The sequence below is a fragment of the Musca autumnalis genome, unplaced genomic scaffold (genome assembly GCF_047663935.1).
Source record: "Musca autumnalis isolate F117 unplaced genomic scaffold, ASM4766393v1 scaffold_1, whole genome shotgun sequence".
NCBI lineage: Eukaryota > Metazoa > Arthropoda > Insecta > Diptera > Muscidae > Musca > Musca autumnalis.
This window is the reverse complement of record NW_027411644.1, coordinates 195,338,496-195,362,608: the sequence shown is the minus strand read 5'-3', so window position 1 is coordinate 195,362,608 and position 24,113 is coordinate 195,338,496. Positions and strand designations below refer to the sequence as shown.

Genomic DNA, 24,113 nt, shown 5'->3' with positions numbered 1-24,113 from the left:
TTTCAGTACTGGTCTATAGAAGCGCCATTTTTTCAGAAAGGGCTTATATAAACAACCTTTCTTTAAGAAAGGGTCTATAGAAGCACCAGTTCTTTCAGAAAGGGTCTATAGAAGCATCTGTTCATTCAAAAAGGGTCTATTGAAGCACCTGTTCCTTCAGAAAGGGTCTATGGAAGCACATGTTCTTTCAAAAAGGGTCTGTAAAAGCGCCTGTTCTTTCAGAAAGGGTCTATAGAAGCACTTCTCCTTTGAGAAAGGGTCTATGGAAGCACCTGTTTTTTCATAAAGGGTCTGTGGAAGCACCATTTCTTTAAGAAAGGGTCTATAGAAGCACCTGTTCTTTAAAAAAGGGTCTATAGAAGCACCTGTTCTTTCAGAAAGGGTCTTAAGAAGCACCAATTCTTTCAGAAAGGGTCTATAGAAGCACCTGTTCTCCCAGAAAGGGTCTATCTATGTTCTTTCAGAAAGAGTCAATGGAAGCACCTGCTTTTTAAGAAAGGGCCTATGGAAGCACCTTTTCTTTACGAAAGGGTATATAGAAGCACCTGTTTTTTCAGAAAGGGTCTATAGAAGCACCAGTTCTTTCAGAAAGAGTCTATAGAAGCACCAGTTCTTCCAGAAAGGTCTATTGAAGCCCCTGTTCTTTCAGAAACGGTCTATGGAAGCATCTATTTTCGGAAAGTGTCTATAGAACACTTTCTCCTTAAGAAATGGTATATAGAACACCTGCTCCTTAAGAAATGGGACTATTGAAGCCCCTGTTCTTTCAGAAAGAGTGTGTAGAAGCACCTGTTATTTCAGAAAAGTGTCTATAGAACACTTTCTCCTTAAGAAATGGTATATAGAACACCTGCTCCTTAAGAAATGGTCTGTAGAAGCACCTGTTCTTTCTGAAAGGGTATTAAGAAGCACCTATTCTTTCAGAAAGGGTCTATAGAAGCACCTGTTCTTCCAGAAAGGGTCTATGGAAGCACCTGTTCTTTTAGAAAGGGTCTAACGAAGCACCTATTCATTCAGAAAGGGTCTGTAGAAGCACCTGTTTTTTCAGAAAGTGTCTGCAGAAGCACCTGTTCTTTCAGAAAGGGTCTATAGAAGCACCTGTTCTTTAAAAAAGGGTCTATAGAAGCACCTGTTCTTTCAGAAAGGGTCTTAAGAAGCACCAATTCTTTCAGAAAGGGTCTATAGAAGCACCTGTTCTCCCAGAAAGGGTCTATAGAAGCACCTCTTCTTTTAGAAAGGGCCTAATGAAGCACCTATTCATTCAGAAAGGGTCCGTAGAAGCACCTGTTTTTCAGAAAGTGTCTGTAGAAGCACCTGTTCTTTCAGAAAGGGTCTATAGAAGCACCTGTTCTTTCAGAAAAAGTCTATAGAAGCACCTGTTCTTTCAGAAAGGGTTAATGAAAGCACCTGTTCTTTCAGAAAGGGTCTATAGAAGCACCTGTTTTTTCCAGAAAGGGCCTATAGAAGCACCTGTTCTTCCAGAAAGGGTCTATAGAAGCATCTGTTGTTTCAGAAAGGGTCTATAGAATCACCTGTTTTCGGAAAGGGTCTATAGAACACCTGCTCTTTAAGAAATGGTCTATAGAAGCACCTGTTCTTTCAGAAAGGGTCTTACGAAGCACCTATTCTTTCAGAAAGGGCCTATAGAAGCACTTGTTCTCCCAGGAAGGGTCTATAGAAGCACCTGTTCTTTTAGAAAGGGTCTAATGAAGCACCTATTCATTCAGAAAGGGTCTATGGAAGCACCTGTTCCTTCAGAAAGGATCTGTAGAAGCATCTGTTCTTTCAGAAAGGGTCTATAGAAGCACTTCTCCTTTGAGAAAGGGTCTATGGAAGCACCTGTTTTTTCATAAAGGGTCTGTGGAAGCACCATTTCTTTAAGAAAGGGTCTATAGAAACGCCTGTTCTTTCAGAAAGGGTCTATAGAAGCACCTATTCTTTCTAAAAAGGTCTACAGAACCAACTGTTCTTTCAGATGGGGTATATGAAAGTACCTGTTCCTTCAGAAAGGGTCTATGGAAGCACATGTTCTTTCAGAAAGAGTCTTTAGAAGCCCCTGTTCTTTGAGAATGGGTCTATTGAAGCCCCTGTTCTTTCAGAAAGAGTGTGTAGAAGCACCTGTTATTTCAGAAAGGGTCTATGGAAGCACACGTTCCTTCAGAAAGTGTATGTAGAAGCACCTGTTCTTTCAGAAAGGGTCTATAGAAGCACCTGTTTTTTCAGAACGCGTCTGTAGAAGCACCTGTTATTTTAGAAAGGGTCTATAGAAGCCCATGTTCTTTCAGAAAGAGTCAATGGAAGCACCTGCTTTTTAAGAAAGGGCCTATGGAAGCACCTTTTCTTTACGAAAGGGTATATAGAAGCACCTGTTTTTTCAGAAAGGGTCTATAGAAGCACCAGTTCTTTCAGAAAGAGTCTATAGAAGCACCAGTTCTTCCAGAAAGGTCTATAGAAGCCCCTGTTCTTTCAGAAAGGGTCTATGGAAGCATCTATTTTCGGAAAGTGTCTATAGAACACTTTCTCCTTAAGAAATGGTATATAGAACACCTGCTCCTTAAGAAATGGGTCTATTGAAGCCCCTGTTCTTTCAGAAAGAGTGTGTAGAAGCACCTGTTATTTCAGAAAGGGTCTATGGAAGCACACGTTCCTTCAGAAAGTGTATGTAGAAGCACCTGTTCTTTCAGAAAGGGTCTATAGAAGCACCTGTTTTTTCAGAACGCGTCTGTAGAAGCACCTGTTATTTTAGAAAGGGTCTATAGAAGCCCATGTTCTTTCAGAAAGGGTCAATGGAAGCACCTGCTTTTTAAGAAAGGGCCTATGGAAGCACCTGTTCTTTACGAAAGGGTATATAGAAGCACCTGTTTTTTCAGAAAGGGTCTATAGAAGCACCAGTTCTTTCAGAAAGAGTCTATAGAAGCACCAGTTCTTCCAGAAAGGTCTATAGAAGCCCCTGTTCTTTCAGAAAGGGTCTATGGAAGCATCTGTTTTCGGAAAGTGTCTATAGAACACTTTCTCCTTAAGAAATGATATATAGAACACCTGCTCCTTAAGAAATGGTCTGTAGAAGCACCTGTTCTTTCTGAAAGGGTATTAAGAAGCACCTATTCTTTCAGAAAGGTTCTATAGAAGCACCTGTTCTTCCAGAAAGGGTCTATAGAAGCACCTGTTCTTTTAGAAAGGGTCTAACGAAGCACCTATTCATTCAGAAAGGGTCTGTAGAAGCACCTGTTTTTTCAGAAAGTGTCTGCAGAAGCACCTGTTCTTTCAGAAAGGGTCTATAGAAGCACCTGTTCTTTAAAAAGGGTCTATAGAAGTACCTGTTCTTTCAGAAAGGGTCTTAAGAAGCACCTATTCTTTCAGAAAGGGTCTTAAGAAGCACCTATTCTTTCAGAAAGGGTCTATAGAAGCACCTGTTTTCCCAGAAAGGGTCTATAGAATCACCTCTTCTTTCAGAAAGGGTCTTAAGAAGCACCTATTCTTTCAGAAAGGGTCTATAGAAGCACCTGTTCTCCCAGAAAGGGTCTATAGAAGCACCTCTTCTTTTAGAAAGGGCCTAATGAAGCACCTATTCATTCAGAAAGGGTCCGTAGAAGCACCTGTTTTTCAGAAAGTGTCTGTAGAAGCACCTGTTCTTTCAGAAAGGGTCTATAGAAGCACCTGTTCTTTCAGAAAAAGTCTATAGAAGCACCTGTTCTTTCAGAAAGGGTTAATGAAAGCACCTGTTCTTTCAGAAAGGGTATATAGAAGCACCTGTTTTTTCCAGAAAGGGCCTATAGAAGCACCTGTTCTTCCAGAAAGGGTCTATAGAAGCATCTGTTGTTTCAGAAAGGGTCTATAGAATCACCTGTTTTCGGAAAGGGTCTATAGAACACCTGCTCTTTAAGAAATGGTCTATAGAAGCACCTGTTCTTTCAGAAAGGGTCTTAAGAAGCACCTATTCTTTCAGAAAGGGTCTATAGAAGCACCAGTTCTTCCAGAAAGAGTCTATAGAAGCACCTGTTCTTCCAGAAAGGTCTATAGAAGCCCCTGTTCTTTCAGAAAGGGTCTATGGAAACACCTGTTCTTTAAGGGTCTATAGAAACACCTGTTTTTCAGAAAGGTTCTATAGAAGCTCCTGTTCTTTCAGAAAGGGTCTATAGAAGCACACTTTCAGAAGGGTCTATAGAAGCACCCGTTCTTTCAGAAAGGGTCTTTAGAATAGAAGAACGTTCATCACCCTTTTTTATTCAGGACTTTCTTTCAGAAAGTGTCTCTAGAAGCACCCTTTCTTTCGGAATACAAGACTATGATGTTTTGTTTGGAGTTACAAAAAGTGTGGAACGATCCAAATGCTGGATGTGTTTCAGGCCTTAGCGTTTCGCTAATAAATCATTTGTTGGTCAGTCAACAAAATTACATCAGACGTGTCTAAATCCCTATAATTTATTTTTATTTATTTCTCAGGGCTCGGGTTCGTGTAACAAAAGTTGCTCACAATCTGAACCGACTCGGGATAATTTTGTGTTACTGAACCAATTGTGGATCCCATCATACATTGCCCACGATTTGCTTGTTATAGTGCCGATGTTTTAATACTTCCATTGACCTTACAGTTTTTCCGCCAATTTCAGTTCCCTGCTTTCGGGATTTTTTGGTTTGGTTCGAAGAATTTTTTCCCATTCAGTTACTAGTCCCGTTCCATTCACATCTACATTTTTGTCTGACTTTAGGTATTTCATCAGCAGTGTCTTCTTCAGTGGGGATCGTTTTCCCAGAATTTCTTTATCCAAACCAACATCAGATGCCTTGGGAAAAACATGGATTTCAGATGTGATTAACTTGGTAGAATTACGATGAAGAAATATAGAAAGATGGATAGACTTTGCTTTTCGGATGACATTAACAATATCGTCCATTGAAGATTTGGGTAGGGCTTGTTGAACCTGTCACTTTTGGGTGGGTCCAAAATTTTTGAGAGTGAGTGATGACCCATGCCAATTTGTAAATATGCACTTCAGGTAACCTAACCCCCAACAATTGACCAATTGCAATTGGTCAACGACTATGTTCGTGTGTACGGAACGATATCAGTTACTTTTAGGTTCATAACCAACGATCAGTAATTTTAAGTCAATGGTATTCTGGTCAGAGACTATCGGACAAATTAAGTACGGTAAATGGTCCCAGAAATAACTAATGTTTACTAGATTTACATAAATTGATATTTACATTTTGCCGATCAAGTCTGTTATCTGTGTAATTCTTTTAAGAAACAAACAAAGAACAAAAATAAATAAAGAAAAGTGCAAATCGTTAAGAAAAATAACCTATAATCGAAAGAGAGGTGAGGAGCCTAGTCTTTCAAAGTAATTAAGAAAGACAAAATAGTAATAAAAGGAAAGCGTTAAACGAAACAACAACAAAATGGCTACTGACCCAGAGAAAGGAGAAAAGGAGGAAAATTACAATATCCAATTTTCGGAGGAGTATATTTTAACGGATATCGAAAAATCGTTTATTTTGGCTGCTGAACGTGGTGATCTTGCTGGTGTTAGAACGTAAGTTAAACCTATGTATGAGCAATATTTAAGTATGAATGTAATGACATTTTATATTCTAATTTCATATCCCACTGAGTACGTATAAGTACTGACATAATGTATACGCGCTGCGGGTTCGTACGAACATTTACACGGAGGAAAAAAAACGTCCTCTCTAACATATTTTGCAGCAAACATATTATAACAAAAATATGTTTGGATCCATACATAAGTTATATTAGGGACTGTTGCAAACATATAATATGTTTGGATCCAAACATATTTTATGTTTGCCTCCAAACACATTATATGCTTGCTGATTTGTTTTTCTGCGTGTAGAGAATGAAACATAAACAACCAAAAAGGGAGCCACCGTGGTAAGCACGTCCGCCTTGCACTCAGAAGGTCTGCGGTTCAATCAGTATAATGCTGCTTACATTTCCTGAGTATTACAGCAATGAAAAACTTCTCTCCAAGTGGTACAAAGTTTGGACAAAATTCATGACTCAATTTAAGATTCAGCTTAGTTGGTGGCCGTAGGGTCCTTATAGCTTTTGGGTAAAAGCACCCGATAAAAGTATACTGTCGTAAAATGAGCCGCGAGGCCTTTCTACATTTTCAAAACCATTCTAGACATGTCCATTAACTGCACGAGAGAGTGGACCGATATAGTCCGTCCATATTCGCATAGCTTTTGGGATAACTGCACGAGAGAGTGGACCTATAGTCCGTCCATATTCGCTGCTGATCTATGTTTGAAAAAAAATATTACGATGTACAAAGTTTTGACCAATGCCAATCAATCAGGCATTGCTATATCGGTCCACGTTTTGATATAGCCACCATAGAACGGTCCCAACAGATTTTCGGTATTTTGAAAGTATTAGCCTCATTATCGCACCGAAATGGCTGAAATTTGGTACTTAGCTTATGTTGGGAGCACAAAACTTTCTCCCAGAAATTTGTCAGTATTGGTCAACGCCTTCATATAGCCCAAATAGAACGATTCCTCCCGATTTCCGGTATTTTGAAGGTTGTGGCCTCAATATTCCACCGAAATGGCTGAAATTTGGTATTTAGTTTTCATTTGGGATATACAACTTTCCTATGAAATCCGTCGGCATAGGCCCACGCCTTCATATAGCCCCCATAGAACGGTACCTCCCGATTTCCGGTATTTTGAAGTTTGTGTTCTCAATATTCCTCCAAAATGACGGAAATTTGGTACTCAGTCTACGTTAGGGGTGTACAACTTTCGGTAGAAAGACACCGACAGAAATTTGTCGGTACTGGTTCGTTTGTCCACGCATTTATATAGCCCCCGTAGAACAGTACCTCCCGATTTTCGGTATTTTGAAGGTTGTGGCCGCAATAATCCATCGAAATGACTGAAATTTGGTATTTAGTCTTCGTTGGGGGTAATTAACTTTCTCCTCTTAATTTGTCAGTATAGGTCCACGCCTGAAATTTGGTACTTAGTCTTCTTCATAAACGAAAGTAAACTAATTGTTCCATTTTACTTCAATACATCTCGTTTGAAGGGTATAACAAGTTCGGCCCGGCCGAGCATGGTCTTGACCACGAAAAACGCAGGACCACAAGAAGTACTTTCGGTCAAAAACTTGCAAACGATCCTCGAACAATCCCTAAATTGCACTTTACTAAAAATGTTGAACTTTTGTGTGAGAGGTACCCGAAGATGTTTTCTAAAATAGATTTCCTTGAACCTTGATATACGTTTGGAAGAAATTTTACGATATGCTAAGTTTCGGCCAATGGGACACTCAATTCGTAAGTTTAGTTGCTACAATACTCACTTGGCCAGCATTCAGTCGGCGCCACCGCAACCCAAAAAATAGAGAGAATTGTTACAATCATTACTCTGTCCTTAGCTCGGTTCAGTCATCACCAATGAACGCAAAGAAACAAAACGATTCCCATGCCAATTACACCATGTCACAAATTTTTCAGTTTCTCTTAATCATTTCGTTCTAAAAACAAAACCACAAGCTTTTCTGTGCCTAGTTATTTCGTTCACGAACAAAACAAAGCAAACATTTGTTGTGCGAAATGATCAATGAGACATTCACACACACACATACATTTGATGGCTTCAAAACCATATGTGCTAACATCAACATACTTGGAACATACTACCGTGGATGTTTTATCAACTACCAAATGTTTTTGAATCATTCAAATGGGTTTTGGTCTTTTTCGTTTCCTATCTGTTGTTGTGAAATTGAGAACTTTTCGCTATTCGTTTTGTTCGCACTGACGAATGTAAACAAAACGAAAACATACAGCGAGGTTGGTCGACGTGGCCTATGTTTCGTTTCGTCTATGGCAAATACGAAACGAAACCATTGGAAATGTTTCATAAAGTATTTTTAGGTACGCTGGTTATCACTCAGAATCAAACCCTGTTGTTTTCTAAAATAAGTCGACCTAGCTTTGTATTGGAACCAGGTTTCAGCCGAAAATCGGGCGATACAGTTCTATAGGGGCAATACTAAAAAGTGTACTTATACCGAGAGTTTTGTGTAGAAATATGTTACAGCTACAACGGAGACTAAAAATGTTTGTGATAATGTGGCTTAAACCATCAAATACCGAAAATCGGAACGTACCGTTCTATGGGGCTATGTCAAAGCGTTGACCTACAACGTTTTATAGCCCAAGCGAAGACTAAATGTCAAATATCAACTATTTCAGTGAGACAATGCAATTAAAACCTTAAACATTCCCAAAATCGAAGAGTACGGTTCTATGGGCGATATATGAGATCGTTGCTCTGTGGTCCCAACCAGCGACAAAAATCGAAAAATCTTAATACCGATTTTTTATAATTATTATTACACTGGAGTAGTTACACTTGTAATTTCATTGTTATCGGCCATACGGCTTAAAATTGCATGTTATGAAATAAAAAAATAAATCTTTATAAATAAAAATTAAATGTCGTTCGTTGGTAATGGCAACAGTTGAGAACGGCTGAACTGATTTGGATAACTCTTTTTGTGAAACGTTCGCCATAACCCGACTTAGGTTTTTATGAAATGAAAGTTTGACCACGTCCACTTTTACGCCCGTTTTTTTTTTCAATTTTCATTTTTAATTTTTTCTGAAAAAAACTACTGAACTGATTTTCCTGAAATTGTCAGGGAATGTACCAGGGACGTACCCAGGATTTCATTTCGGGATGGGACCCACCGGACCAACATTTTGGAAGTTCATGTTACCAAAAATTTGTTATATAATAATGATGTAAACCTTGTTTTAGACTTTTATTGCTGACGATGTATGACGATATTCACCAATTTTTTCTTGTTTTTAGAACACTTTGCAAAATCATAAATCGGTTTTAATATATGAATGTTCAATTGAATAATAGTCACATATATTTTTGAGCATATAATTTATCAAATTGGAGGCCGTCGTCAGTAAACTTCAGGAATAGGCTGTAATTCACATCGAGATGATATATGTAAGTACCATTCACTTCGGTAAGACCAACGTAGTTTAATGACCGAAACTTAAGAAAGACAATGTAATCATAAAACCATAGGAATATCTTAAAATATTTAAAATAATTGTTGTAAAATAATTCAGCTTAAATCTCGGGTTTTGTTGTTTTTAAATTTTGAAACAACAAGTTTTATTTAAAGTGGGATGTAGTTTAAAATAATGTTCTTTGGCTTCGACAAATTTATTTATTTGTGCATATTGAAATCGGTTCAGATTTGGATGTAATATATATATTTTTTAATTGACAGGCAGGATTTAGGAGTTATAAAAGTGATGGGAAAACATGGTGAGACATCTTCTTTTTTACAACGCTGCGGTGTCAGAAAATGACTAAATTTCCATGACTCAAAAAATTTCACACAGTGTTATTAGGGTTCCCACACGAGGGCCTGTTATTATGAAAGTTCTTGTGCCAAAACATGGGTTATTAGTAGACAATTTCTGACTTCCAATCTTGTATTTTAAGTAGACACATTCTGGTGACAAAACGTGAATCTGTTAATAGAAAAATTGTGACTTCCAATCGTGTTTCTTTTAACAGACAATTCAGGGGCTCAAACAGGTTATTTTCATAGAGAACAATCATGGATATTTTGTTATTTCCAATTGTAGTTATTTGCATAAAGTCATTTTGGTGGCCAATCCTGGAAGTCATAATGAAATGTTGGTGGTCAATCGGGGATTTTATCACAAAGAATTTCTAAGGCTAATAGTAATTTTGTTGACAGAGAACTAATGCTGACTAAAAAACTAATTCTGGTGTCCAATCGTTGATCTTCTGTCAGAGAAATTCTGGTTTCCTATCGTTCATCTTGTCAAAAATGTTCAGGAGCAAGCAAAATTCTGGCAACCAGTCTTGATGTCTTTTAAAAATATTTACACTGTAGGCTCTGTAATCCGCAAATTTTTTACCTCAGTAATCCAAAAGCTTAGTCATCATCTTCTACATTGAGCGCTTTCTGTAATTTATATTATTATTATTTCTAGAAATGATAATAAATTAATTCTTTATGAGCAAAAATAAATACTAGTTTTAGAAGTTGTGCACATAATGCGAATTGTGGAATATGAATTGGTCGTAAAAAGCCAAAAGCAAAATAACTTTTACAGTTTTATGGCATCCACACCGAGTTATCCCAAAAAACACTTAAAACTGTACATTTGCCAATTTACTATTTCAGCAGTCGAAATGACTGTCTTAAGAAGTGATTCCAATTTTATTTGGTACATAAATAATTCTTATAAGAATGATAGAAAATATGAAAACAAAAGAACTCTTAAGTCCTTGGCCACACAAAAGGGTTTCCTTGAAATAATTTCATGAAACCAAGGGTTCCTAGGTCGAGTTCCATACTAGAGTAATATGATGAAGTTGCTGTAGTGGGAAACACGATTTAAGACCACCTAAAATTTCAATGAAACCACTATAGTGTGACCTGCGACTAAGCAATGTAAAGAATTCTTTTAGTAAAAACCCACGAACACAAATTTGCTCAATGTAATTTTTTTGATGTTTTGAGGCACAATAATCTGTTTCAGCCCTTTTTTCGTTTGTCTTCCCAAATTCCTATGCGTAAGAGACAATACGCATCTTTTGTTTTTGTTCAAAAGACAGGCCAAATGAGATTTTAGCAGAGAAAATACGGTTTACTCATAAACGGCTATACCTAGGAGACTTATTAAAAATAAAGCAAAGTTGTAGCAAGATACCAGTTTAAAATAATATTAACGGACAGGACTGCGATGGAACAGTTTTTCAAGTAAAATGGTTAATATATTTTTTTGTAAAAATTTTAACAACAATAAGGAATTGGTAAAAAATGTATGTAAAGCTCGGTTATTTTCACAATTTTTTGTGCTTTGTTTGCATTCTCTTATAGTATTATCTCTTATCTGTCGTTCCACGCTTAAAAAGTTTCATTTGGCTTTTGTAATTCCAAGAATTTGGCCTGAAACATAAGCAGTTAGAAAAATCTATTTTTTAACTGCTTGCGAGAGTAGAGAGCATTTACTTCAAAAACAACCTCAAAATGTTCAGTATATTCAAAAGAAACCGCGATTCCGTTTTATTTTTGTTAAAAATTTTTTAGAAAGTCTTAAAAAGGTAATTTTCTTTTATAATTTTAAGTTTTCTCGCAAAAAACTATAGGTGCTATGTAAGTTAAGTAATCATTTTATCTTCAGCAATTTTCCAAAAATTTGAATTGGTCTTATCAAAAATCTCAAAAACCAAAAAAAAAAGAATTGTTTTTCAAAATGTTGTTCATAAGCCAAAGTATTGATTGTTATATGCCACAAACGTAATGTCGGTGGAATGTACAGAGATAGCCCCGGGTGAAAATAGGATGCATATTTTTTTGAATTTTGAAGGGAGTGGGGTACATCCCTTTGTCATGTTTAAAAAAAGCTATATCTTTATGAATAAAACTCAAATGAAAAGAAAATTTGACCACGCCCACTTTTACATCCACTTTTTATCCTTTCTACAAAAACTACTGAACCGATTTTTCTGCAATTGTCAGGGAATGTACAAGGATGGCCCCCTGTTAAAATGGGCTACACATTTTGTTGAATTTCGGATGGGGCGGGGTACATCCCCTATACCCTATTTCTTTAAAAATGCTATATCTTTATAAATAAAAATCAATTGTCGTTCGTTGGCAATGACATCGGTTGAGAACGGCTGGACCTATTTTGATAATTCTTTTTTTGAAATGTTCGTCATAATCCAACTTAGGTTTTTATAAAATGAAAATTTGGCCACGACCACTTTTACGCCCGTTTTTTTTAAATTTTCAATTTTAATCTTTTCTAAAAAAACTACTGGACTGATTTTCCTGAAATTGTCAGGGAATGTCCACAGATAGTCCCGGGTAATAATAGGATGAATATTTTCTTGAATTTCGAAGGAAGTGGGGTACTTCCCTTTGCCATATTTAAAAAAAAAACAGCTATATATTTCTGAATAAAACTCAAATGCTGTCATAACCCAACTTAGGTTTTATGGAACTAAAATTTTACCACGCCACTTTTTTCTATTTTCAATTTAATTTTTTTCTGCAAAAACTACTGAACCGCTTTTCCTGAAATTGTCAGGGAATGTACAGGGATGGCCCCCCGAAAAAGGCTACATATTTTATTGAATTCCAGAGGGGGCGGGGTTCCTCCCCTATGCGATATTTTTAAAAAACGCCATATTTGCAAAAACTACACATGTATCGGTTTAAAAATTAACGGGTTAATCTACAATCTACCGTGGTGCCACCGTGGTGCAATGGTATGCACACATGCCTTGCGCGCTAAAGGTCGTGGGTTCGATTCCCAGGCCAGTCAACATCAAATTTTCAACGGTGGCAAAATACCCCTCAGTGATGTTGGCGACATTTCCTGAGTATTTCAGCCATGTAAAATCTTCTCTACAAGTGGTGTCTTAGGACACGCCGTTCGGACTCGGCAATAAACAGTAGTAACAGTATCATTGAGCTAATACGAATGAGTGCACCCCGAACTCATTGATATGAGAGAAGTCTCCCTTGTCCCATCTGGGATGTTTGTGGAACAATTATTATTATATTATATACTAGAGAACCCGGCGAACTTCGTCTCGCAGTCTGTTAGGTATTGAACTTGATGACTTTTGTTCAGACATATAATACAGTTATCACGTTGCAGGGTATCCGAGACCAAGTGCAAATAATTTTTTGTTTTGAACAATTTAGGTTGATTTAGAATCTTTACACTGAGCAATTTTACTTGTGTGAATTGTCAGTCTGTCGGAGGGAAAGGGTATTAAGAGGTAAAGTGTTTCCGTTTTCCTCGACTCTCTCTTGTAAACTTACAATTACCTCTAGGGAAGGTGCCTGATGTAAATTAAGGTTAAGATGCATTTTTTGAGTAAATAATGCATTTCCAGGTATAAATTAAAAATGTTGAAGCAAAGTTATATCATCACGGGCATGTTCGTTTCACAATCGATGGTTTTCAGAAAGGTTCGGAAGATGGGATCCTTTTTCGTTGAGATAAAATTGTGACAACTTTTAGCGTTTTCAATGCTATAATATAATAATTAACTGAATTTCAACGCGGTATGAGCGATTATTGAATATGAGCGATTATTAAATGCAGGTAATGCCGTGATTCAAGTGCTCAGTTTGGAACTTTTTCAGAAAAGTAAGTCCAATTTGAAGAGATAAGTCCGATCGTTTTGTGGTGACCACATTTATTATTCGTCTAAATTTCTTCCGGACTTTGTGGTGTACAAATTCCCTGTTATATGCGATCTGCCGAATTCTACATGCAATTGGTGATATAAAATCAAACATTATTAAGATTACTATCACGCTGGTTTGAAAGACGATTTAGAATCTTTGACGTTGGACTTGTATTTAATTTTTGCCCAATTATGCGAAGTTATTATTCATCAGATTTTAATTAATGTACTTAATTGAGCCATATGAACTAAATAGTTTTTATTAAAAAAATGGTATCTAGCTAAGAGATGTGTATCACACATCAGTCTCTAAGAGACGATCGTTTTGGTAACTGGTTAGGTTTATCGCATCATAGATGTGGTTAGACAATTTTCTACATTCGGAAACTCATATTTATACGGACAGTCTTGCTATTTATTTGCATGTACGATTTAAATTTGTTAAAATTAGTTGCACAGTTGATGCAAATTAATATTCCCGTTCGATAGAGTTAATTTATCCGCTTAAAGCAAACTCAAGCAGTTGTTGCTAATATGGGTAGCTATTGGGTCCGGGATTTTTAATAAAAGGATGGGTCCCTTTTCGTTAAGATTAAATTATGAATATTTTTCGGAAACTTAATGAATCCATTTGCTGAGATTTTGTATGATTTAATTTTATATCGCACATTTGTTTTAATTTTAATAACGCGTGAGTGAATTGGTAATATTCAAGATGGGTGGTCGCTATTTTAGATGAAGCAACTTCTACGGTCATTTCTATTTTGGACGTATGTCACCCAAGTGCCGTTTAGAATCAAAGATTTTGTATAATGGAACATGAGAATTTAAAGTCAAACTTATGCCTGTAGTGCGATTCTCTAACTCATTTTTTGAGTTAACGACAAATGTCGGTAAAATTAAAACGCAAAATTATGAATGAAAAGTTAAAATAAAAGTTGACAACACTGTTGCTATCGGTAGAACTTTACCACTACTTTCTCTTGGTCGCTAACTTACCGAAAAATATCGTTAATTACCGAATTTATAAGCATTTTAATTTTGACGATTTTTGTCGGTAGCTCAAAAAATGTGTTAGAGAATCGCACTACTGATGTCTATGATAGGGAATGTTATGACTCTTATTTTTTATTGGTATAGGCAAATGTCATAATTAAATTGTCCACTGAAGCTGTATAATCCAGTAGTTGTCCCAATAAACTGGCAGAATTCAAACAGAATAGTGTGAGCAGTAAGTAGTCAGTTATGCAAACGTAATAAATCTCCATTCAAACCACCATTTGGAGCATTTCTTCTAGAGCTTTGGTGTAGATTTGAACGTTGAAGTTCTGACTCCCGGCATTGTGATTGCGACAGGAAAGTTAACGACATAAGTAAATTATAGTTAAATATTTATGTGAATAAAAATCTTCGTGGTTACTTATTTGTGGTACAAAAACTTTTCGCATAAGCTGCACTAAGAATAGAATTCCAACCCCTTCTGTTTCTTGATTTCATTCATTCCAATTTTAAATATTACGCTTTTCGATATCGTTGATAACTTAATCATTCCAATGGAGTACTGGCTTTCCCGCTCTGCGTTCTGCCAAGACATTAATTTTACAAACACATGAGATCCTGCCTAATTTTCATTGCGTACGGTTAAAAACTATTTCACGGCAAAACAATAAGGAGTGAAATCTCTTTGCTTTTTGAAATCGATTAGATAATGTTTACACCGCTGAAACAACTAATATCCTTTTTGGACTAAAGTCACCTTTAATTTTCGCTGTTAACTTGCATAAAGAATAGTTTGGATACAGCAGAAAGCAAATTGTTTTTTAATTAATTTATTCAAAAAGATTGTAAATAAAAGTATATCCAGAACTTTCAAAAATTGACATAATAGAAACACAAAAATGTCATTCGCTGTTGGTGCATGTAAAATTTTCGCCAAAATCTGTCCAAAAATGTGTCACGGTATACTCCAAACGCAAAAGCTCGATAAAAAAGTGTAGAAAATTTGACTTTTTTCAAAAAATATTTTTGCACATTTTTCGCAGATTTTCGCGGTTTTTTAGGTTTTATCTTTTTCTGCCATGAGTCGATTCCGAATTGGTACGAATTGTCAAAATCTGTTCAGCCGTTCTTGAGTTATAAGCGTAGTAACTAACATCATCCTTTTTTATATATATAGATATCTCCAATACTACTGTACCGATTTCCACCAAATTTGCAGCAAAAGCTCAATGTTTGCCGTTGTTATGTATATTTTATGAATTTCGGAGGAGGTGGGGTACCTTCCCTACGGTTTTTTTTCAAACGCTGTATGCATAAGCCAAACTTATGATTATACCGGTTTCAGCATAAATTTGCGGAGGCAATGGGGTTGTGTGTGCCCTAGGTACATATTTGGAGCCAAAATACCGGACACGCCTACTTTTTTAAATATGTTATATCATAAAAACTGATGAACACGCCCACTCTTTTCAATACATTATTTTTTCAAAACTACTGAACCTAATTTCATGCAATTTTCAGAAAATGTTCAGGTCCAAAATGCTATATATTTGTAGACAAATTTCGGAGGCCTATTGTTTTATAATCGCTATATTTGATAAACTTATGAGTGCATCGGCTTGCAAATTAACTTTCGAGACAACGGTGCTTGTGCCCCGATCAAGAAAAACGATATACTTACATATTTCCTTAAGTGGTGAGACTCAACGGTCCATCAGTCATGAAAAACTAAAACATATAAATCTCAATAAGAGGCAGAATTCGACCATTTTTAAATATTTAAAATTAGATCGCTTTATGATAAAGACATGGACTATAATAAATACTAAAGAACATCAATGGGCGAAAAAATCCGACAAAGTCCGTAAGTGAAATGAAAGGTTACAGACAAAATCTGTTGATAAATTTTAAATCCTCCCCGGGTTGACAATGGACCGAAGTGAGATAGAAAATACTTATTTCTGAATTGTCAAGCATAAAGTCCATAAAAAGTTTTCATTAAAACTCATTACGATGGGCCAGTAACGCGGACCGGGGTCTGCTAGTAAATAAATAAATAAATTCAGCAAATTATCTCTAAACATATCATATTTGAATATTCCAGCAATGTTTTTGTAATTTTTAACGGTACTTAAGAAAGCAAAACAGAAGATGTTGACCTTTACGAATGCTCTCTCAAAGACTTTAAAAAAAACGTCAGAAAGTTTGTGAATTCTTATAAGGCAAATAACTTAAAATTTAAAAGATAAACTAATTTTTTCGAAATGGAGGTTTTAGTTATAGGTATTATAATTACTTTTACATATTTGTTTAATAAAAGGTGTTTTGAAGCCTTTATTTACATTTTTGACTCGAATTGGCTGTAATTTATTATTTGGAGTTCCCAGTAGTCAGAAACATTAAAATTGTGGACATAAGTCGAGGTTTTGGTATAGCCACCATATAACGGTACCTCCCAATTTCAGGTATTTTTAAGCTTTTATCTGATTTTCGGCCAGTATTGGCTGCAATTTGGTATTTGGTATTCTCATTGAACCTAAACTGCACTTGAACACAAATGTTAAACTTTTGTGTGGGAGGTTAGGCCATTTTAGACGTTAAACTAAATGTAGACAAAATATTAGGAGATCCAAAGTTTGGACCAAATTGGTTACCCCTTTCAAGAGTTGTCGTCTATACCATTTTAGTAACATTTTTTAAAAATAAGAGGGTGGGGGGGGTGTGAAGTACCGGTAGTTGTGAACCCCGAGAGTTATCTTGCGCTCCAACCACTACACACGGTGTCATAGGGGTTCTATGCACATTTCAGGCTATTTTCTCAGGAAGTATAGACTTGCGCTTGATAAAACTTATACTATTATATGCGGGCAGTGAATACAAGTTATTATAACAAAAATCTAAGTGATTCGAGAGCAGGTCCTAAACTGAACTATTTTGTGTGGGAGGTACGCGAAGGAGCGGACCGATTGAGTCCATATTGGAACATCATCTAAGTCTGGTAAAAATTTTACGATGTGCAAAGAATGGACCAAATCGGTCACTCCCTTCAAATGTTATCGTGCGCACAAATTTTCCGAACATTTTCGAACTTTTGTTGGATAGGTAACGGGAGAAGTGGACCGATATAACCCATCTTCGAATTTAAACTAAGTTTGGACAAAATATTAAGAAAGCCAAATTTTGGGCCAAATCAGTTCATCCTTTCGAGAGTTGTCGTGCGCATCAGCCAGACAGACAGACAGACGGACGGACGTTGCTAATTCAACACCAAATTGTCTGAAACAGATTTCGTCCAAACATACTTGGGGTCTAAAACCATTATTTCGATGAGGCACATTTTGCCGTTAAAGTGTATATGGTAACATGGGGCGCTTTCGCCACTGGGGCGACTACATCAGTGCCGATTTTCCCGCAAACTACAAGTGCTAGAAAAAATCCGGTAAAGGCAAAATTGTGAGCTTAATGAAGATATATCATCTCCCAAAAGTTGGCAGTTGAGTCATAGGTATGATAGCGGACGCACGCTGTTTTGTGTTTTCAGGGTATTGGACAAAATAATTATGGTAGGTATGTTTTGCGATATCTTCTTTACCTTTTGTGATATCAAAAACTTATTTTGTACCGTTAGAACATAACTACTGAAGAATATAAATCCCAATAATTCGCATGAAAAAAAGTAATTACAAATGTCAATATGTTAATATTATGGAATATGTAAGGGGCGGGGCGCACAATGTCGCGAGTTCATACTAACTGTGGCCAAAAATAAAAGGAGTTGTCGTAGGTGCATCAATTTTGGTACAAGTACCTATTATTGACTTACAATCTTCAGGACAAAAAAATTGGGTTGCTCGGTCCACGTTTTGATATAGCCCCCATAGAACCGTACCTCCCGATTTTCGGTATTTTGAATGTTTTAGACACAATGACCAACCGAAAGTATTCAAATTTTGTAGTTAGTCTTCGGCAGAGGTATCAAACATTCCAACAGAGAATTGTGGGCTTAGGTCCACGTTTTGATATAGCCCCCATACAACGGTACCTCCCGATTATCGGTATTTTGAAGATTTTAGCCTCATTATTACACCGAAGTTGCTGAAATTTGGTATTTAGTCTTCGTAGGGGGCATTATACCTTCACCTTGAAATTTGTCTGCATAGGTCCACGCCTTCATATAGCCCCCATAGGACGGTATCTCCCGATTTTCGGCATTTTGGAGGTTTTAGCCTGATTATCACACCGAAATGGCTGAAAATTGGTATTAAGTCTCCGTTGGGAGACTTATAACCTTCCACCAGAAATATGTCGGTATAGGTCCTCGTCTTCCTATAGCCCCCATAGAACCGTGCCTCCTCATTTTCGGTATTTTGAGTGTTGTGGCCTCAATATCCACCCGATATGACTGAAATTTGGTGGTTAATCTTCATATTGTTTGCGAGCATATTGGATATATCAAACTCTTGTCTTGTCTTCCTTTAAAATTTTTTTTTGACCGATTAGTGGTCAAGAAGTGGTCAATTTTTTGTAAAAAATCGAATTTTGATTTTTGCTGTTCACAATTTTTTTTAAAATTGAAATTTTTGAAATTTCTCTCGTTTTAAAGCAAGGTTATTAGGTACTTAATAAGCCCAAAAAATATATGATGATTGGTTCATTCGTTTTCGCGCTATAGCCAACACCGCAAAACGATTTGTTAAAAAAGGGGGTATCCTCTCAATGAGGTGGTCGCTGAAAAAGAGAAATGACCCATTCGTCTGCAAACCTCTGCACCTGGGACCTTGATATATTTGAAGTACTCACTTTAATACTCATACAGCAAAAAATATCGATATACACTTTTATAAAATTTTTTTCCCACTCCACTCAATTTAACATTTGCTTCAGAAAAGTAATAAACTTAGTAATACATGTTTGGGTAAATGTAAACACCATATGATTAATATTTACATGCAAACAAAAGTGTATCCAAGTTTATTACATCCCAAGAGAAATTAGGAACCATTTTTGTAGAGACCGTTACTTTTAAATTTTAAATATTAACGCATAATATAATTTATTAATTTTAGAAAAAACACACAAAAATACGTATTAACTAAAATTGTCGGATTTAAATCCTCATATAGCAAAAACTACTTCACGTATCAGTACCAAAATTCAGATTCTTCTTAATTAATATGTTTTCTATCACTCCCCATCAATAAATTTGTTCAACGAAGTATTTAGTTTTTACCATTTTTGGCCACGGTCGTGACACTGTGGGGCGCCTACGCCATGATAGGGGTGTGGTGGGTTAATGTTAGAAATTTGGCATGTTTAACTTAAATTCTTTATGCCATAGATATAGCACACTATAATGTGAAGTTGAAATCAAATATTATCCTAAAGGTATCTTGTTTTAATAATATTATGATTTGTGTACCTAAATTCAAGGTACCTATTTCAATTTAGTACTAGAATCTGGTAGTTTTTGTGAATTTTAGATTATTATTATTATTTTTTTTTTTTTGATTATTCAATAGAAAACATGTTCCTTTTTCGCATAATGTATATTATATATTTTATATATTAAAACTTATAGCCAAGATATGCTTATACATATTTTTACCAAAAATAGTATTTGACAAAACTTTAACGGTGTCGATATGAGAACAGTTTGAACAAAAACGCGGCGAAGACGCCCCATGTTACCATACACCCTCGTTAGCATAAATGCTGAGGGTATAAAAAATTTAATTTCGAGCACATTTAATGCGACTACTTCGTACAAATTTGTATGTAAAAGTAATTGAAATACCTTAAGCTAAATTTCCATTTCGAAAAAAATTGTGTTTTAAATTTTTATTTATTTGCCTTATAACAAGTCACAAGCTTACTGACGTTTTTAAAGTCTTAAAGAAAGCATTCGTAAATGTCAACTTCTTCTCTTTTGCTTTCTTAAATACCGCTATAAATTACAAAAAACATCGCTGGAATATTAAAATATGATATGTTTACAGACAATTTGCTGAATTGTCCAGCAACAATTGCTGATATCAATTTTTCGATTTTTGTCGCAGGTTAGGTCCACAATGCATTGATGTCTCAATACTGCTGATTTGTGAAAATACCAATGATTATGTTCATACGAGGGGCACTAGAAATACTTCTGGCCTAGGCAACTCGCAGTGTGCATTTTTGGAAAGTTTGGGTTGTTTTGTTGGGTTGTTTTCATGGGCTTGATTGAGACAATTCCAAAACATGGTTTTTGAACGCTTTTACAGCATCTTCTGGCTACGAAAATCGTTGACCACGCCTTTTTTTCTTGATGTGCTGCAATCAAATGAAGTCATTGGATCCTCAGTCAGCGCTGTACGGCGCTTGACCCATCAATTCCACGTTTTGTCCGATCAAACATGCGCTGGTTTGAATCGATGTGGGAGAGCTCGCATTGTCATGATGCAGAACGATTCGTCGTTTCTTGTTCGCTTTTCGAATTCCTCAGTAGACTTCAGGCAAACAAATTGTAGTGTTACACTCAGAATAAACCTTCCTATATTTTTCAAGCCGTATAGTCGCCACACGGTCAGTTTGGCGAAGAAACAGGCGACTATTTGCTTCGAAGGTTTTCTTCCATGAACTACTTTCGTTGGATTTAGCTCGCTTTCGAAGACCCAAACGGTCAATTCCTGTCTTGTTTCCAGCTCCTAAGCATAGATCCAAGATTCGTCGTCTGTGACGATCTTATAAATGTCGTTTAGAGCACCGTGATTGTTTTTGTTCACAATTTCTTTGCGCAAGAGTCTATTTGTGGATCTAACGAGAAAACCCATTTTTTGCGGCCAGGTGTTCATGCAATATAAAATGTTAGTTGGTGGAATAAATGCAAAAGAATGACTCTATCTCATGGTATATAGCACTGCGTTCTTGAATTATCCGTTCACACACGGCTTATTTTTTCTGAGTTACCGACAAAAATGGGTAAAATTAAAATGTTTATAAATTCGGTAATTAACGATTTTTTCGGTAAGTTAGCGACAAATAAAAAATAGTCGTAAAGTTCTACCGATAGTAACAGTGTTGTCAACTTTTGTTAAACTTTCCATTCATAATTTTGCGTTTTAATGTTACCGAATTTTGTCGGTACTCAAAAAATGAGTTAGAGAATCCCACTACTGATTACGTTTAGGCTAAAAACTGTCAAACTTCCAAAAAATGTCAAATGACGCCTGGCGACACTGCGTGTTGCCTAGGCCAAAAGGTTTTTTAGTGCCCCTCGTACTAAAACGAACCATATGTAGTTACATCCACTTTTTTTACATCTCCTTAAAAAGGCGTTTGCATTAGAGCTTTTTGCCGGGTTAACCTTCTTTAAGAGGATTTATTTGATGTTTGCGCTATGGAATTGACAATTGAAACCCAGTTGGCTTATTAAATCCTGTTAAGTGCAAACGGGATATAAAAGTATGCATTACACATTGGAATTACATACATATGTATATCTTTTTTATTTATTTATCACTATTACAATTTCTTTTCCATTCTCTTATCTCTTATCTCTCTTATTTACAGTATAATACATGATAACAAGAACAATCCCAAAGAATTCAATCTCAACTGTAAGGATCCCATGAATCGTTCGGCTCTGATATCGGCGATTGAAAATGAAAATTATGATTTAATTATATTATTGCTTGAAGAGGGTATCGAAGTGGGCGATGCATTGTTGCATGCTATCTCGGAAGAATATGTGGAAGCTGTTGAAGAGTTGCTGATGTGGGAGGAACAACATCATAAGGAGGGTACACCATATGTAAGTTGAAGCACCAACACAACAAGGAATATATTTATTTTTTCTGTTTCTCGTTTTTCCAACAGAGTTGGGAGGCTGTGGATCGTGCTAAATCAACATTTACACCGGACATTACACCCCTTATATTGGCTGCCCACCGTAACAATTATGAAATTCTAAAAATTCTCCTGGATCGTGGTGCCACTTTACCGATGCCTCATGATGTCAAGTAAGCTTGAAGCATGTAGCAAGCATAATGTGTTATTTTGTGTGTGCACTTTTGTGTACACTGAAGCTGGTAATTTAGCTAGTCCAATAGAAAAATGACACGTCCATGATGATGTGTTATCTGTGTTAGCAGTAGAAAAACGTGATTTTCATTGACTACGGTAGGTGATTGGGTTGGGTGATTGCAACAAATTTTCTATTTACCCAAATTGTTTCGTTTTCGATACAAGCTGAAAATAGAAAAGTAATGAGAGTTGTCATTTTTGTTGGATAAATTGTCATTTTTGGCAGAACACTTGACACATTAATCAGTAATCGGCGTTTCGTGGTTAAACTACTAAGTGGGTCAGTTCTGCATAACCTCTGACATACTTTTCAATAATAAGGTGTCATTAACGTTTGAATCATAGTAAAGGTCAACTAACTACGATCTGGATAGCATTATCAAAACGAAAGAAAAAAATTTCAAAATTGTAATGGAAATACGTATGTATGTAGGCATATGTAAGTGTCATTTGCTTTTTGAAACGTAGAAGTAGTTTATAGAGTTTATATTAGGTATTTAGTCCACAGGATGCCTTCAAACGGTAAAGACTTTAACCTTTAGAAGACATGTGCAAACATGAGCCTGGCTCTAATAACCCGCGTTCAATTTTAGCGAATATATTTGAACTTTTGTGGGGGAGGTACCGGAAGGGGTGGACCTATAAGCACCACCTTCGAATCGGTTCGAGCTCTCCAGCTGGTGCCATAGGGTTTTTTTGCAACTTTCGGACTGTTTGCTAAAGAAGTATGGACTTGCCCCTGAAAAAACTTTTACTATCGCAATTGAGGCAGCGAATGCAAGTTGCTTCAACAAAAATCAAAGTGAATCGAGGGCAAGTCTTAAAATAAATTTATCCAAAATTTTGTGTGGGAGGTACAATAGTGGACAAATATAGTCCATATTCGAACCTGACCTGGTAGATATATTAGAATGTGTAAATTATGGACCAAATCGGTCACTCCCATCAAGAGTTATCGTGCACACACTTTTTCCGAACATTTTTGAACTTTTTGGGAGGAGGTACATGAAGGGGTGGACCGATATGGCTTATCTTCGAACTTAAACTAAGTTTACACAAAATATTACGAAGGCCACATTTTGGAATCGAATCGACAGATCCGTTCAAGAGTTATCTTGCTCTCCAACCACTACACCCAGTGTCATAGGGGTTTTCACCTTTCAGGCTATTTTCTCAGGAAGTATGGAATTGCCCCTGATGAAACTTGTACAATCGAATGGGGGGCAGTGAATACAAGTTGCAATAACAAAAAACAAAGTGATTCGATGGCAGGTCCTAAACTGAACTTTTCCGAAATTTTCTGTAGGAGGTACTCGAAGGAGTGGACCGATTGAATCCATATTGGAGCCACATCTAAGTCTGGTAGACATTTTACGATGTACAAAGTATGGACCAAATCGGTTACTCCCTTCAAGAGTTATGGGGCGCACAAATTTTCGAACTTTTGTGGGGGAGGTACCGGAAGGAGTGGACCAATATAACCCATCTTCGAACTTAAACTAAATTTGGACAAAATATTATGAAAGCCAAATTTTGGACCGAATCGGTAGATTTGTTCGAGAGTTATCGTGCGCTCCAGCCAGCCAGACAGATAAACATACGGACGGACATGGCTCAATCAACTCCAAATTGGTCCAAACATACTTGGGGTCTAAAACCATTATTTCGATGAGGCACATTTTGCCCGTATGAAAGTGTTAGCATAAATGCTGAGGGTATAAATATTTTTTTATAAAGGGATTTGACTGTTCATATTCGATTAACCACTACCTGTGTAATTGTGCCATGGATCAGAC

At 36.5% G+C, this 24,113-nt stretch overlaps 1 protein-coding gene across 11 annotated transcripts in view; it reads left to right on the top strand.

Annotated features, from left to right (window-relative positions):
• The window catches only part of trp (transient receptor potential), a 95,291-nt gene that overhangs the window by 2,574 nt on the left and 68,604 nt on the right, over positions 1-24,113 (top strand). For 4 of the 11 annotated variants that reach the window (XM_073959555.1, XM_073959554.1, XM_073959558.1 and 1 more), the window contains exons 2-4: positions 5,250-5,537; positions 21,805-22,045; positions 22,111-22,253. In XM_073959555.1, the coding sequence (XP_073815656.1) occupies positions 5,404-5,537; positions 21,805-22,045; positions 22,111-22,253 (518 nt within the window). In that variant the 5' untranslated portion in view covers positions 5,250-5,403. Of the gene's footprint in view, positions 1-5,080; positions 5,153-5,186; positions 5,538-21,804; positions 22,046-22,110; positions 22,254-24,113 lie in introns of those variants that run through there. The other 7 variants (XM_073959563.1, XM_073959560.1, XM_073959561.1 and 4 more) reach the window with 5 other exon arrangements.